General features: G+C 38.2%; 1 protein-coding gene across 2 annotated transcripts in view; it reads left to right on the plus strand.

Moving 5' to 3' along the window:
* The window catches only part of tmem132e (transmembrane protein 132E), a 408,751-nt gene extending 391,101 nt beyond the window's left edge, over window positions 1-17,650 (plus strand). For both annotated transcript variants that reach the window (XM_067406236.1, XM_067406235.1), the window contains exons 7-9: window positions 3,371-3,647; window positions 7,252-7,446; window positions 14,006-17,650. In XM_067406236.1, coding sequence (XP_067262337.1) covers window positions 3,371-3,647; window positions 7,252-7,446; window positions 14,006-15,076 — 1,543 coding nt within the window. In that variant the 3' untranslated portion in view covers window positions 15,077-17,650. The remainder of the gene's footprint in view (window positions 1-3,370; window positions 3,648-7,251; window positions 7,447-14,005) is intronic.
* The last annotated feature ends 578 nt before the right edge of the window (window positions 17,651-18,228 follow it).

Raw genomic sequence — 18,228 nt, forward strand, 5'->3', positions numbered from 1 at the left:
TGGTGTTTTAATTGTTAGCTTTAAAAAACATATTTCCTATGGTAAACTGCCTGTGTTGGCTGTAAACTTTTATATCTATGATTGAGATGGTTAGAGGCTTGCTAAATGAAACAAAATACCTTTTTTATGTATGTGCTTAAAGGACTTAAAGCGCTTGAACCCCGATAATTGATGCTCACAGCTATATTTATTATCATTATTATTTTTTAAATCTGATCTAACCTGAAACTTATTTTATAGATTTTGATTTGTATTAAACAATTAACCGGATTTGGATGCGCCAAAGAATCCACTGCCTGTTTGAACAATGCCTTATTTTCCTTCCCTCTTCCCTTATTTCAGTTCCTCGCTCCACTGCCCTGTCCATTTCATTCCACTACATTGCCCAATGTTAAGACTTGTCAGTGGGCAGGTTTCTCACGTTGGCCTTCCACACCGATTGATTGATGTAGCTCACTAAACTGGTGAAACAATGATGTGACTGTAAAACTTGAATCTCACTTTTATTGGATGAGCAAGTCCCCGTGCATGAAATCTCCAGTTCTCTTAACAGCCTAATGAGTTCAAACAAGACTCCTCTCTTGAGGTGTGTTCTTCTGGTCTGAAACTCACATTAACCTGTATGAGGAGACAAGAGAGTACAACTGTCCTCAAGAACACAGAGAGCTTCTGTCTGCCGGGTTCTTCAACTGATGCAATAGCCTCTTGTTTTTCACCTCCATGGAAACAGGAGTGTATGTTTAACTCAGAAGTTGCTGAAGTGCTGATCAACAACTGCTTTCCACTATTAAGAGTCTTCTGCTTCTGCGTGCCTGTCAATCTCTTTGTTTCTGAGAAGTACCAGTGTGTCTCCTTACATGATAACACAGTTCTTTACATTGTTCAATTTAGGCTGATTGATGGGTATGCTTCGTCAGTCACAGGCAGACAGCTGTCTCTACATCTCCAGTTATCTGATTAATTAGTTATGCGTGTAGAATTGGTAAACTGGCATCCAGCTCTCAGGATCCACCCAGCCCTTGCCCTGCCTCCTATCGCTTACTTCACATGGTGACACACTGCCGAGGGAGCAGATTAGATAGATTGAATGTGATGGTATGTGTGAGGCACGCAAGAGTCACTGATGCGAAAACTCTTTGAAACAGGTTTCCAGATGATGCACTTTTGATACTGGCATGCAGTTCTAACAAACATTTTGGAGGGAATTTACAAAACAGCCTTTTTTTTATATATATATATATGCACACATTTTCTGTTAGCTATTTAAACACCCAGAGCAATTAAAGGGATAGTTCACCCAAAAATGAAAATTTGATGTTTATCTGCTTACCCCCAGCACATCCAAGATGTAGGTGACTTTGTTTCTTCAGTAGAACACAAATGATGATTTTTAACTGCAACCGCTGCTGTCTGTCAGTCTTATAATAAGAGTGAATGGGAACTTAAACAATAAGAGTCGAAAACACTTCCATAGACAAATCCAAATTAAACCCTGCGGCTGGTGATGACACATTGATGTCCTAAGACACGAAACGATTGGTTTGTGTGAGAAAATTAACAGTATTTATATAATTTTTTACCTCTAATACACCACTATGTCCAACTGCGTTCAGCACTCGCTTAGTAAGGTCTGATCGCGCTCTGACAACGGCAGTGATGTCTCGCGCATATACTTCAATGAGTGTGAGACATCACTGCCGTTGTCAGAGCGCGATCAGACCTCACAAAACGAGTTTGCTTTATATGATGAACAGTTTTAATTTTGGCTTTTATTCACATATAAACATTGATCAGTGAATATAAACAGAAGCCAAACGGATTCTGCTTGATGCATGAGAACAAACCTATTACGAAACCTCAAATGTGCTGCGTAACACATGAGAATGAACCTCATTGGTTCTCATACGTGTCAATCAAACATGCTTGAGCTTCCGTTTACCACAACTGATGTGTGAGTAGATGAATATTTCTATGTGAATAAAAGCCTAAATTCAATCTGTTAATCATATAAAGCATTCGTGTCTCTTCAGAAAATTTGGACTAAAGCGCTCCATTCATATGGATTAGTTTCACGATCTCTGTACAAACTTTTGGAGGTGTCAAAGTGTCAGTTACTTAGCTGTCAATGGAGGGACAGAAAGCTCTCAAATTTCATCAAAAAGAACTTCATTTGTGTACTCAAATTGGCAGGGGGCCGTTTCTGTGATTGACACCTCATAGGAGGGCCATATTAACATTCAAGCGCAAGAAAGCGCAACATTTCAGAAAATTTACTTTCCTTCGCATTATTTTTCATTTACATCAAATTTGCCTACTAAAATATCTTTATACCTAAACTATAAATATTTTATTTACCATACTAAATGTAAACAGCAGTGTCTCTCTCATTGTTACAGAGTGTAATATAATTATATAATACTATTACTAATATAATACTGCTAATATTAATTGCAATAGTCTGGTGCAACTTCTCACATCCAACAAGGTGCATGGAATAATAAAAAAAAAATAAATAAAAAAAAACATCAACACCTGTGGTGTGGAGGGGTCAGAAATAAACAAAAAACTGGAGCTATATATATATATCAACTTTATTTTGCCAAAAAATAAAAAGCTCTCATTGTTACATACATTATTAGTTTTTAATATTTAGTGGAAGTATTTTCCCTTACTTCATGTTAGCTTAAATAACATAAAAATTTTGCACTGACCAACACTGTAGGCTACTGAACAAATACAATACCTGAATACATTTGTACACTCTTCTGTTCCTTGACAGACACCTGGCAGCGCATTTGTGTAAGATGCCGTTTGAGCATCGGTAATGTTTAATGGCTGCATCAGACGCGTTTCGGTGGTTTAAATCGACGCTCGTGACTTAAAGTCGAGTGCTTTTACTGTAATTTAGGCAAGCACGCTCATAATAGAAGTGACCCGGTTGTGAGCGCGGCTCATGGTTGCATAGCAACGACAGACGCCACCGGAGCGAAAGCGTATTGGAAAGAAGGAGAATGCGGCTCGGCCGCTTATGTGATGCGATATGTGAATGCCCCCATAGAACGGCGACTTTTTCTTTGCATATCAGACAGGTAGCAACTCGAGAATAATAATAATTTAGCGGGCCGGTTTATGTTTTATTTTTGAGATCAGTTGCGGGCCGGGTAGAGGGGGAGGGCGGGCCGGCAGTTTGAGACCACTGGTCTAGCTCCATTTCACTATATAAATTGCAGATCAATGTTCACTAAACTTGAATGCAAACTTAATAAACAGTGAGAGACGAAAAGTCACACTAGAATGCACATGAAAAGAACATAAATTCTGGTGTGAATTTCTTACATAACTCACAATGACATCTTACTCATCTCCTCAGAACGACCAGAGACAGCGATGACGATGATGAAGATGACCGCAAAGTGAGCCGAGGATGTACGCTTCAGTATCAGAGGGCTCAGGTTAAGGTTCTGACCCAGTTCCACACAACTTCTACTGAAGGCACAAACCAGATGATCACTATGCTGGGTCCTGACTGGCAAGTGGATGTGACTGAGCTGGTGCAAGACTCTCTAAAGGTGGTGGACGCCAGGGTGGCTGAGCTGGTGGACAGGACGGTGCTAGTGGCCAACGAGCTTGGATCATCCACTCTAAAGGTAGAATACAAATAAGAATGGACGTTATAAATTTAGGATTGATGGAATAATGGGGGCAAAGGTAAATGGAGCTCTCAATACCATATTACAGTGAAGCAATTTCATTTTGCTATTTTACATTCTGTTCATCCAACATTATTGGACACTGGTTCTTACTCATAGTTTTTTATATCTGTCAAGACATGATGCAAAGTGTCTGAGGGACAATTGTTTAATCCCTTTTACTGTCTCATATATCCAAGTACAAACTTAACTTACACTTTTTCCCTGATGTTATGGTTTGGACACTGGCAGGGTTGCTGATTTTATTTTATCTTTGCTTTGATTTTATTTGTGTTTTGTTTTGTTTTGTTTTGTTTATTTTGTTCTTTGAATGGCCATGATGTTAATGGCATTTAGAACTTTGATCTCATCCTTTATCTTTTCTTTTGTTACAACAGTTGCTCATAGCCTAAAGTCAACCTAATTATTATACAAATAAATACTAATTATACAAAATGTTTTTAAACAGACAGTTTGTTAAGATTATAAATGTAGTTTATAGCCCTTATGTAGCCCCTTCCCTTTTCAGTGCTGCACTCATTGTGTTCTACCTTCCAGTTTGTATTTCCACAGCATGAAGGAAGATCTTATGGATTTATGAATGAACCACTTGTTTTAAAATCTTCCCGGTCTACTGACATTTGTTATGACATCCGCTTCAAACAATAACTGTAACTCTACAATAAGTAAATACACTTCACTTGCTAATTACTCTTCGACAGCGCTGCCATCATAGAAATATACAGAGCTACCCCAAAAATGGAAGTTCAAAGAAAAAATACTAAAGATTGCTGCATGCTTGTTTCTCCGGCACATAAGGTCTATAGATAAAATCAATAAACATCAAAAATCAGTATTTAAAATTCTTACATTTAGTTTAGCTCTGCTGTTGTCTTTATATTTTAATACCACTTTAGAAAGCTATTCATATGCATATTTAGTCCCAGAAGGCTATTCAGAAACTGGGATGTTTGGGAAGAGAATTATCTCTGCATTATAAAACTTCAATCATGTTAAATTGGGGGAATCATTCTTGAAAGTGAAGTTTTCTCTCCATTTGAATCAGCACACAATCAGTTCATTGTGTCCAAACAGAGAGAGTTTTGATTGTTCATGACAGCTTCATCACACCTCTCCACAGTGTTGTCTGTTGTTTGGCTTCAAAAACTGTCTGTTTTTTGCCTATAAACAAATTTGAGCATAAAAGAAAAGTTTGCTAATTAAACTAGGGAAAACTGCATAGGTCATTAATAATTAATGGCTCATGCAGATTTCGAATGTTTTTGCTGAATGCGAGCTGAAAATAAACAAGTATGAGCACAGAGCATCATTTCACCCTTCCAAAAAAGAAAGAAAAAGAAACAAAGGGAAAGGTACGAATAATGTTGTTTATTAGTCGACCACACCAGGGTTGTTTAGCTTATTTGGTGGGCCTTTGATCTTTCTCTGCCACAGCGCTCATCCTCCACCCGTCACCATGGCCTGAACACAAAGACGCACCGCCGTTAAGCTTTGAACGTCTCTCATGACACATTGTTTTGAGAATCTTATGAACAGCAGAAGGTATTGTTGACCCGTTCTTAGCACCGGCTGAGCTGTTATGGTCCTGTGAATCCATCTGCAGAAGCATTAAGTGTACTATACTAACTCTCCAAGCCTGATTCTATGTATTTCGTATGACTTAATTGGCTCACCAGGTCTACCAAGTACAGTAATTAGGTTTTGGGGGAATAGGCAGTCCCTTTTAGCCTTTGAACACACTCTATTCAAGCATGCAAAGCTCCGGTTGTAATGCAAACATCAAAAGCAGGTATATCAGCAAGTATAATAAAACTAATTGCTACAGCCTGGATACCAAACAAACTATCCATCCTGGCAACAATTTGTTTTTAGTTCCCTTTTTTCTATCTGTCATTCCTTTTCTCTCCTTCAAATGAGCTGTATCTTTGAAGCTTGCCTTGAACTTAGGAAATAAAAAATGCAGAAACAAAACAGTTTAGTTCAATTATACATTCAACTGCCTTCCCCCCCAACATCCCTTTTCCAACCAGAGGAAGGGAAAGAGGATTGAATAGGACTGGATGGTCAATGAACTGTAACAGCCTGCTCCAAAACATTAGTGCATTGGGACACAAACAATGTGCATCTGGGACATATGGGTTGCAAGTCTAGGCTGGATCAGGAAAAGCCTGGGTTCGGGTCCCTGGTGCCCAGTGCATGCCAAGATAGCGTTGTGTTCTTCAGCGAGAGATGAGGCTAAAAATGGCTGGATGGTTGAGCATTGCCACTTCACAGATGAAGTATAATCAGCAGCATGGATAGTTCATAATCCTACATCAGCATTGAGGGCTTTTAGCTGGAGAAGAGGGAAGTAATAACAGGTTGGATGAAAATGTTTGCTGTAGAGGTTGGAGATTTTTGAACACCATTAAGAGTCATTATGGACTTTATTGGGCTAAATTATCAAGAGCAAAATTCCCTTCTGTGTGGTTAAGTGTAACCAGCTCTGACTCAGCTCTCATTAAGACAATTACATGGAGGCAATATTATTGTTCTTTGTTCGGTATAGCTGTAATTGAAAAGATAAGATAATGAGTTCAGTTCGCAAATGTCATTTTGACATTTTCAGATGGTGTAAAAGGAAAGCAAAAACAACTTCAATTTCTGTCAGCATTGTTTAGTGTTCTTTACTAGTTATAAAAGAAAAAACAAACGCACTCCGTCTGAGGTGCAAGCCAAGAAGGATAAATCCAAACGTATATGAAAAGTATGACTGCACACTCACTTGCAAACTGTTTATTCACCGGAGTTTTGCCGAAACGTTGGTGAATAAACTGTTTGCAAGTGAGTGTGCAGTCATACTTTTCATATAGTGTTCTTTACTAGTCATAATTCTTTAAACTTCTGCTTTTCATGGAGAGACTGAAGTGTTGGCTACTGGCATTGATTCAGTTTGTTTTAAAATTCATCCAATCTCTATGTACTTCCCTCTTTTTATGTCTTTCTTGAGGCAAAAACGCTCCACGTAGGCTGCCTTGTTCTTGTCTTGCAAAATGCGAGTTCAAGTTAATCTTTCTGAATTATGTAAAGAGAAAAACTATCCCTATATTGAGGCTTGTTTTATCTAACTTGGCGCTGTGTGGCTCTAGGGATTTCCAGGGTCTCATGGTTCAGCAAAGACACACAGAAAAAAAAAAAAAATGAGATTCTCTGACCCTCCTAGTCGTGCCGCCCCACTTGACTTTTCACTTGGTAAGTCCCTGGTGACCTTTAACGCTGGTAGGAGGTGAAGAAACGGTGACATAATTGGTTTGAAGTGTCAGATGGAGGATTTATGTGGAGGCCGAGTGCTGGCCGTCCTCTGGAGAAAAGATGCTTTTTTCCCAGTGGGCTTCCTTTACTCAGTGGGCTGAATTTTGAATATGTTGGATTACTCACTAAATGTTTCTGTTTGACAGGCATTGTAATTTCACTCCTCCCCATAAATTCATCCATTTAGACTCTCTTTACACCTCCATTGTCTTTCGTAGTGTAAAAGCACATTTTGTTTTGTTGATTTCAGGTTGAATCACCACTGGCAGTGGAGGCGATACTGGGTGAAACGCAGTTCTCTGTGGTAGACGAGAAAGTGTCCATAGTGGAGCTTCGTGTTCATGCCATTTCGGGACTGGCACTTAATCTTCAACCAAGCCCTGGCAACAGCCATACCATGGTTGCTAAGGCAACTGGCCTGCAGACTCTCTCCACTCTTAAGCAGGTATAGTTGATTCCGTCATTGTTTTTCACACCTTCTAGAATAAATGACATTTCATCTGGCTTTCTTGACATTATTTTGTTACATTTTTAATACAGATTTTTAGAATGTACAGTATATTCGATTTGTTGCTGCTGGTACAAGGCAGGGTATCACTAACTAAACTAACTTGAGTGAAAAAAGCATTATTTGTGGATAATTTTGTCAATATTCAGCAAAATATGGGAAAAAATGTACACTGTTTATCACACTAGTGTGCTTTATTGTTTAACCAGGAAGTATGTTTGTTGTATGTTTTTTACAAAATGGAACAAAGTCACACTTGTGGTGTTCCTGGTCAAAAAGGACAGGTTTACAAAAAATAAAAATGCTTATAAATCTCTTGTTATTTAATATTATTACCAAATATTGGATTCAGTCTTTTTTATATATATATATATATATATATATATATATATATATATATATATATATATATATATATATATATATATATATATATATATATATATATATATATATAATATAAATTAGGACAGGTTTTGATGATAATTGATGATAATATACTGTAGCATAACAAGAGATTTATAAGCTATTTTTGTAAGCCAGTAACTTTTGACCGGGAACAACACAAGTGTAACAAAGTGGGAAAAAATCCCCCAAAAAATTGTCCCAAAAATTTGGGAAAGTAGTTACACCTTGTGTGAGCAAAGTCAGTAAGTTTTAGTCCCATGCGATAAATAACATTTTCGGGAAAAAATAAAATCCTCTCCGGGTCAAAATGACCCGAACACAAAATAAGGGTTTAGCTAGTTGCCAATGCAATATTTCTCATTTTCTAAAACAAATAATAAAAAATAAAAAAATAAAAAAATAATGAATACTATAGAGACATTTAAAAAAACAAACAAACAAACAAAAAAAATCAATCATACTAAAATAACACTGTTCCAAGAATATCTACCAACTCTAATAAACTTGTCCAAAATGGTCTACCAACTCATTCTGGCCCTAATTTTCAGCTAGTCAACACATAAACCAGCATAGACCATCTAATGAGTAGACTAAACCAGCTATAGACCATGTAAAACCATCTGAAATTTTATATTTTAGCTGAATATTCATGATGTAATCAATGTGAATGTGTGTAAAGTAAAAGGTCTTACAGTTTACATTCTTAGACCCTGAATGAAGGTACAATGTACAAAAGTTCACAATGAAACCCTAACTAAAATGATCAAACTTGTTTTGGGTCAAGAAACACATTGAAGAATCTGAAATAATTTCTATACAAAATACAAACTTGTATCTTCATGTAATTGTCTAAATATGACAGCATCATTCGTCATCATACCCCTCTGCATGGAAAAACCTTTGCACCCCTGCAACTAATTATGCAAGTGACATTTATGTGAAAATCCTCCTTGTGGCTCAGTATTTTCAGCTCCTCAAGAGTTAACACTGGCTGAACTTTGCCTCATATTGATGAATCGAGTCTCCATGAAGGTTATACACCATTGGCAAATTAGCCTCAGCACAGTCTTCCAGCCGCCCCTCACTACTTTAATAAAGGCTTGTTTGGCATTCAGACATATTCAAATCTCCTTTAATATCAGCACACCAAATGAGCAAGCATCTTTGCTTAATAAGAAGCCACCGCTACCTCAGTTCTCTGCCGTTCTCGAGTGTCATCAGGGGAGCTCTGTGCGTTCGCTGTATAATCTTTCTCAAAGCATTAATTGGAGCACATTCGCTCATATTTTCATGGACCTTGTATGCTGCTGTGCTAATTTATACAATGTCTTGGGCGGGTCACGGAGCCCTGCCGCGAGAGCTTGGGGCCTTTTTTTCCTGCTCTGTACTTAGCCTGTGACCAACATCCAACATCAGACGAGGGTGGCTGCTTTCAGTTCACGCATTAAAATCCAGCAGTTCTCCCCTCTCTGCTTCACCACCTTTGGTTTTAATTAGCGTAATGTATCAGCCTAAGTGCTTGTGGAGACTGTGCAATAAACATCACTGATGACCCTCCTCCTCCTTCTCCACTACCAGTCTATCATTTCAATCCTTCAGTGCACTTACTTACTTCACCTCTGCAGTCACAAAATAACAGCAGTTTGCAATCATTTCTGCATTCACAATGTAAAAAGAATTGCTGGTTTAACTTAAAAAAAGTAAGTTACTTGTTAAAATTTTGAGTTCATTGAAATTAAAAATTTGAATTAATACAATGAAGGCGATTCAACAGAAACTCAAAATATTATGTTATCTGAACCACATTAATTAAGTTGATTTAATAAAAGAAAAAATGTTGTGATAACAATTTATGGAAATATTTTTTTTTTTTTTACAGTGCAGTTTTGTTTTGTTTTGTTTTTTCAGTTGCGTTTGATTTCCTGCTAACACTTTACAATAATGTTCAATTTGTTGGTATTAGTTAATGCATTGGGTATCATAAACATTGGACAACAATTCTGTACAGCATATATTAATCTTTGTTTAAATGTATTAATATAATTTAATAATTTATTAAAAGTTAATTATCATTTTTATATATACATTTTTAACTGCAAGTTTTAGTATAAATTAAGTTTAGTATAAATTATCATTAATTTATTGAACAAACATGAATTAACAGTGAATTTAGAAAATATAAAAAGTGGAAATTCAAAAGTGAATTAATAAAATAATATTAACCTAGATTTTAACATTTTAAGTTTGTTGAGTTAATTAATACATATACAATTATTCGCTGTTAATTCATGTTTGTTGACAATAATTAGTTAATTTATACAAACTTGACATGTCATAATTTATTATTGTCTGTAAAAAAAAAAAAAAGTAACATTAACCTAAATAAATGTTGTTAAAGTACTTAATTGTTTATGATTGCATTAACTAATGTAAGGGTCCCATTTTATATTAGGTGGCCTTAAAGGGTTAATTCACGCAAAAATGAAAATTCTGTCATTAATTACTCACCCTCATGTCATTCCATACCCGTAAGACCTTCGTTCATCTTCAGAACACAAATTAACGGGATAGTTCACCCAAAAATGAAAATTTGATGTTTATCTGCTTACCCCAGGGCATCCAAGATGTAGGTGACTTTGTTTCTTCAGTAGAACACAAATGATGATTTTTAACTGCAACCGCTGGCGTCTGTCAGTCTTATAATGCATGTCAATGGTAACATAATCTATGAGAGTAAAAAAAAACATGCACAGACAAACCCTGCGGCTCATGACGACACACTGATGTCCTAAGACACGAAACGATCGGTTTGTGCGAGAAACCCAACAGTATTTATATAATTTTGTACCTCTAATACACCATTAATACACCTTGAGCGCGCACGGCATCCGATGCATGAGGTGTGTACGCGCTCTGGCGTAGTTTAAACATGGAGCCTGTAGCGCAACAGTTGTTATACAAATGGAAGTAAACCACTAAAAACATGGTTTTATTACATCAAAACTTCATTTAATGTTGTTACTTTTTGTAAGGGCAGCTTTACAAATAAAAAGGACACATACAAATACCTTGTTCACATACCTCAGTTGGATGTGGAAAAACCATAAGCACAGCTGATGGTTTAAGTCGTATGTGATCCTCTCCTGGGTATGTAAAATCATCAGGGGAAAAATGATCGAAATGATGTAATTACAGAAATGAATTATAGGTGTAATTACATACAGGTATTTTTCTAAATATATGTATAATGTAAGAACATGTATGCACACAATAAGTATCAAATGATTCATTTAAATGTTAGTACGTAATAGTTAAAGACACCCAATATAAAGTGAGACCAATGTAAGCAATCTGAAGCTTTTTGTGTAAAGTTTTACTGATTTCCTTGCTTTTTCTTTTAATTTTAGATGCCCCTTTCTTTTGTCTTACTGGCAGCCTTAAATAATTGATTTTGCCGTATGCTGGTGTAAGCGATTATTCTGTTTTAAAGTTCCAAGTGTCTTGGATGCAAGAACACTTTATAGTTTGTTACGAACAGTGAATTCAAAATTACCTTCAAGAGAGAGCTCAAAATCTTTTAGCAGTAAGAAATGTAATGACATTTCTATGTAAAAGTTACAGTGTCATTTCCCAAAGATTGAAGCTTGTAGAAGAATCAAGGGCCATGTGTGATTGATGTCATTTTATTTAGTGGCTAGAGTGATCTCGAAAGGTCCACGAGGACAACATGTCGTCTTCAATGTATTATTCAGATCATGCATATCAAAGACTCTCTTCATCTTGACAAGCAGTGTTGACGGAGCTTGAGCCCGAATGTCAGAACAACCTTGAAGTTAGTGATGCGACAGAAGTTTTTTTTACAGCCTCACAACAGGCTTTTGCTGACTGGAGGCAGATAAATACTTCTCTTCCTGAATATAAAAGCAAAGCAACACTTCATTTCTGACTAAAAGCACTCTGGCAGAGTGGTTTCATTTTGTCTGCCTGCCAACAGGTGTAAGGTGTTGTGCTGTTCCTTTAGCAGAGAGCAAGAGCAGGAAAACAACTGTCAAGCTCTGGCTTGTTATGAGGTGACAAGAACACAAGCGTCGCGCCAGTGCAGCTTCCCCTCAGCTTGTGTTTCTGACGGTCAAAGCATGCAAGCACCTCTGACGTTGGCTGTATTTCGCTTACTCAAGACTGTTGTCTTGTATGGACCGAGTAAACTCAAGATAATTAACATTTAAAAGAAATTTTGAAAATCAAGAGATGAAGGTCAAAACCCTTCTAATATGGATAATCTCTTTGTACTAAGAAAAAGTTTTTTTAGTGCTAGTTGTGTCATTGCCTTAAAAGGTTAGTTTACCCAAAAATGAAAATTCTGTCATTATTTACTCATCCTCATGTTGTTCCAAACCCGTAAAACTTTCGTTCATCTTCAAGACACAAATGAAGATCTTTTTAATGAAATCTGAGAGCTTTCTGTCCCTCCAATGAATGTACGCAACTACCACTTTCAAGCCCCAGAAAGGTAGTAAAAACATCATAAAAGTAATCCATGTAACTTTGGACTGAGGTTAAACTCGTGGTTTAACCTCAGTTTTATGACAGAAAGCTCTGGGATTTCATCAAAAAGATCTTCATTTGTGTTCTGAAGATGAACAAAAGTCTTATGGGTTTTGGATAACATGTGGGTAAGTAACTAATATCAGAATTTTATTTATTTTATTTTATTTTTTTTGATGAACTAGCCCCTTAAGGGATTCGCACACCTGATGCACCCTTTTTTAACGATCTAAACGAAAAGTCGAAAGCTCACAGCGCAGGTGCACTCAGGGCGTGTCCAAATCCACTTTTGCTATTTTAACGACGGAAAAACGGTCCGTGCGCCGGGGCGCATTTTTGAAATGGGTTGTCCCTATTCTCTTAATGAGTAATGGGCGTAACATAATAAACCAATCAGAGTGTCATCTCCCATTCCCTTTAAGAGCGAGATGCGCTCGCACCATGGCGGATTGCTATTTACACGGCGGAATTTGTTGGCGGAAAAACTGAACGCTTTTCAAGCGAAGAAGCCGATCTTCTCGTGCGCGAAGTTAAAGCGGGCTTGCAAATGCAGGCTTTCAAATAGCTCCGTGCGATGAGTCCGTTAATATATATGTGTATGTATTGGCACGATTGTTCAATTAATTAGCCAATTTCGTTCATCATTATTATAAGTAGTAATAGGCTGAATTGAAAATAGGTAGCCTAATTCTAATACACGCAATGACTATTCATCATAAAATTTTTATATTTATGTAGCCTACACAATAATATTCTTTTACACTGTAATCCTTTTGTTTTTAATATTTGGCATGTTTGTGTGATGCGTATCCCTGTGTGTAATAAGCAAAGTCAACGCGCACTGTGGACGCGCCCAGAGGCGCAGTTTCTACCAACGCGCTCTAACAAAAAAATATTGCGCCACTGACTTTAGACTTTAGACCAGGTTTGAGTTGGTCTATGGCGCAGTCTATTTTCAGCTCCTTAAAATAGAAATGCGCCGGCAATGCGCCTGAACACACCTCTTTTTTTAGACCAGCACGCCCATGGGCGCACTAACTGGCGCAAATGCATTTACTAATTTAAGGATGTGGCGCTGAACGGGAAAATGGCGCCGGACGCATACTAGCAAACACACTTGCGCTGCGCATTGCATCACATTGCGCCGGGTGTATTATTGGGCCCTTAATGTCACAAATTAAAATAAACCTTTTGTATGAAAGTACTGACTAACACTGACTACCACTCGGTGTCCATCAATTCAGGGGCTCTGCAAAATTCTTTCACACCAGTGAGTCCTATTCATTTAGTTCTTCATTAAAGAGTGTATAAAGTTAAAACTTACCTTAAATCTCATCAGGAGTTGACTATGAAGTGTGTGCACGTACAGAATGATGTGTTCTATATGCAATACCAATGCAACGTGACACTTCTCGTTCAGTGTGGAGCCCTCTTTAGGGTCCATCACAGACATCAAAGTAAGAATTCAAAGACAAATTCGAAGGTTAACTGTTGTTTACGGGTTGAATTCATACTCACAATTTCTTTCATTTTGTGTTTGTAGGAGGCCAGTTTGTCCATCTGGGTTTACTACAGCGACAATACCGCCGCCCCCCTGAGTATGTACGACCCTAAAGACTACAACCTCAATGCCTCCACAGCAGACGATAAGATGGTTTCGGTGGCTCAACAACCCCAGCAGCGGTGGCCAGTCATCGTTGCAGAGGGTGAAGGCACAGGAGAGGTAGTGCACGTGGAAATGACCATCTGCGAAACCTGCCAGAAGACCAAACGAAAGAGCGTCATTGCTTCATCTCCTGTCTTCGTCAAAGTCCGCTTTGGACCAGATGAAGACTCTGAGGAGGAAGTGGATACAGAGACTGAAATAGACACTAGAATTGCTGCCAACACGAGAAAGCCCGCTATCGATCCCAACGTAGGTGGAGCAGGGTACGAGCCATCTAATGAGCAACCCGCAAGCGTGCCCATTGATTACACCAACTTCCCTACAATAAGCAATCCGGAGGAACCAACTGAAGAGGATGAGGAGGATGATGAATTTGTGCACAATAAGCATAGCATGACTGACCTTGAGATCGGCATGTATGCTCTTCTTGGCGTGTTTTGTCTGGCCATACTGGTCTTTCTTATAAACTGCATTGTGTTCGTGTTGAAGTATCGCCATAAACGCATCCCTCCTGAAGGCCAAGCCAACATGGACCATTCCCACCACTGGGTCTTCTTGGGTAACGGGGAACCCCTGCGCACCCAAAGCGACCTCTCGCCTCAGACGGTGGAGAGCCCCAGCAACACCTTGGAGGGGGTACAAACTTGTTGTCACGGGGACCACCACAGCAGTGGCAGCTCCCAGACCAGCGTACAAAGCCAAGTCCATGGCCGAGGAGATGGCAGCTCCGGCGGTTCCACCAAAGACCACGGAGAAGAGGCCAGCTCGCCGACCTCCAAGCGCAAGCGTGTCAAGTTCACCACCTTTACCCTTCCCACAGAGGATTTACCCTACAACTCCATCCCCATTGCCAATGAAGAGGACATTCAGTGGGTATGTCAAGACATGGGCTTTCAGGACCCAGAGGAACTGCACGACTACATGCGCAGGATAAAGGAAATAGCCTGATCGGCTATATGCTTTCTAAAGACTCTCCTTTCTATTTTTCTCTCTTAATTTTCACTCTAGAGGAGGTACCTTTCACGAAAAAACAACCAAGGCCTAGTGTCCAGTTTTGTTGGGGTTTTCTGCACAGTGCTGTTACATTGAAACTTGTACAAACTAAAAAAAAAAAATTCATGACGCTGCCAGGGAAGCCAAAGACGAGTCTAAGGGATTCTAGCAAAAATGGCTTTAGCGGTGTGTGTGATTGCTGCTCAGTAGAAGGGTGAGTGTACAATCTTTAAGGGAAACAGAGTTTTTTAGTTGTAAACACTAATATCAAAGTGGAATCCTGAAGTACTCAATCATATGTGGATCACCCTGCTGTGGATCGGATCTTTCTCAGAGGAATGCCTGGAGTCTTGGCACTGTGTCCATTCTTCTTCTTCTTCTTCTCTTTTTTTTTTTAATTCAACGGATTCTTCTCCAACAAAGAGGCCTTTGAAGTGCAGATTCTACTTTTGTCCCAGATTTGTGTTTGAGATGGATCATTTTCATGCCATTGTTGACAAACCTGACACTTAGCCACAGAAACTGTCACGTGAGAACGTGCCAAGGATTCTTTTTCTGTCAGTGTTGGAAAAGTCGGATGGTTTTATCCCCCTGCCCCTCTTTTCAGCGTTATCTCATCTCAACACATGCCTTGGTTGTTGAATTAGTTCTTCGTCTGTCTTTGGTATTTCATACTCATTCTCGATCTGGATGCCACCTCTGCTTCTCTCACAGTCTTGGTTAAGTCAAATGCCTTATTAAATGGATCTCAATAGTCACATCCTCTCTCTGTGCTGACACCGCATTTGTTCACATTAGTAAGGGCCAAAGCAGGGGGCAGCTCTACAGATGTCTGTATTAAACGTGTCGGCATGGGGAAGGCGGGAGCTTGTACATTGTGGAGTTAGATATCTTCTCCAACATTCCTCTGCATGAATGGAGACTTGGAGGCACAATTTTGTTTTTGTTTTTTACTTTGTATATGTTTGTATTGTGAGAATTATCTAATCATACATAAATGATAATAGAGGACATATCATGTTACCATGCATTACATGCATGTGCCAGACTCTCCCTCCTGTGTACATACCACGTTCAGTCCATAACGACTGCTGACACTTAACTCTCAATTACTCGGTTAGCCTGAGAAATAGGGAAGGCAGATGCCACATAGGGATTCGGCAGCCGGATACTTGAATTTCAGTGAGGCTCTCTTTTCTCTTTTTCTGTCTCTAGACTGATCTCACCGTGAATTCCCACCCAGGTGGTAATAGAGTTAAGATCTCTGGTAAGGATAAATGCTATGCAAACACACTGGAGGGGTTGATTATTGTGGTTAAGTAAATCTGCCCCAGATATCATTATAGCACCACGGTTACTTTCCTTATTATACCAAGAAATATCTCAAACTAGTTTTGAGATTTAAGTTTTTTGTTTTGAAGCTCGCTAGAGTTGTTGAAGAAAACGCCACAAAATGCGGTAGCACAGTAGATCAAGCCCAAAAATGTAAACATTTACTAGTTTAGAAAGGGTTAAGCTGGTAACGGGTCTGGAAGCTTTTTTGTGGTGGGGCACAAAGAACTTGTATCTGTATTGCTGCTGACCTATCACAGGTTAGTTTCAGGGTTACAGTCCCCCCAGTTTCTTCAGGATGTCTAAATTCACACACTGCATTGAATGCTTATTTCCCACTGTGCTTATCTGTAACATGCAGGATTTACCCTTGACTTTGTTTTTAATAGTCTTATTAGTCACTTTCCTGTAACCAAGAGGGAACACCTATAGTTGCTTTCTTTGTTTTATAGATTTTATTCTATTAATTTTATTTAAAAGAAAAGCACCCCTAATTTAATCAGGGGCCCTTTGCACTCCAGATAAGAGTCACAGAGAACTTAATACTGACACCTCTTCACTTTTCTCCGATGATTTGTTTGTCCCCTTCACTCTTTCTCAAAAAAATATAAACCCTCAGTCTTGACGTGTGATGAAATGTTAATTGATGATGTAAAATGTCAAGGTATTAGGTTTTGATTGACAGCTGGAGTGTTGGTCAAAGGTTTAGTTTGACCTACACTTTACCGATATGGAGGCTCAGAACTGAATGTAAACTTTTCAACCGTACCTTGACGATCAAAATGAACATAATTTCCAATGTATTAAGGTTTTCTGATGGGGTACATGAGACTCGATACGACTACTAGCAAGTCTCTGGTAGCAGCTCGTACACTTTTCCGTTTTCTAAAATGATTTTCCTAAGTGTAACATCACCATCAGGACATTTTTGGTTGGTTTCATATTGTTTTCTACTTTCAACTGATGTATGTATGTATATGAAACAGCAGTTGCATTATCTGCGCTTTCATTTTTCTTTTTCAAGAGGAGCTGCTACTAGGCCTTTGCCTTGACCACATGCTGTGTTGTGGTGTAGATTTGAGCTGTACTCTTTGACCTGCTGAAGCACGGTACTGTCAGCCATGTGCTGTCACACCCTTAATGTACAGAGCACTGTTACAACATCCTGTATCCTCCCTAAAAAAAAACAACTGTTGTATTTCCCTCCTTATATGTAAGTACTAAAGAAAATACAATGCATAAACTTGGTGTTATGTCTTTTACTTGACATTGTCTCTGTATTTTAATGCACTATCCAAACAATAGTTGTCTACTGCCTACTGAGCTGTCTAGACAGCTGTTAATTTATTTATAATTTATTTATTTATAAGGACTATTGTTGTTTGTTAACAATAGTCCACAGTCAAAAGAAATGGAAATTAAGGGTGACACTAAAAAATGTTCCATTTCAAACTGTTCCTGCTATTTTATTTTATAATGGCATTATTAACATCAGCGCACAAGGCAAGTTGTTATATTTTAATTGAAAAATTACAAACTTTTTAAAAAAAGTGCACTGATGAACTTTTTTCATTAAAAAGCTAATGGGGTCCGTTTTGATTTCATAATGACTTTCCCTTGTGAAAAGAAGTATGCTTAATTGTATTGAATGTGCACTTGTGTACTTTCTTATATCTTATAAGTATATATTAAAATAATAGTAATACTAACTTTATAGATAATATAATATTAATTAAATAAAAAAAAACATTTAGGGACAGTGCACTTGACTGTTT

The sequence above is a fragment of the Chanodichthys erythropterus genome, chromosome 13 (assembly GCF_024489055.1).
Source record: "Chanodichthys erythropterus isolate Z2021 chromosome 13, ASM2448905v1, whole genome shotgun sequence".
NCBI lineage: Eukaryota > Metazoa > Chordata > Actinopteri > Cypriniformes > Xenocyprididae > Chanodichthys > Chanodichthys erythropterus.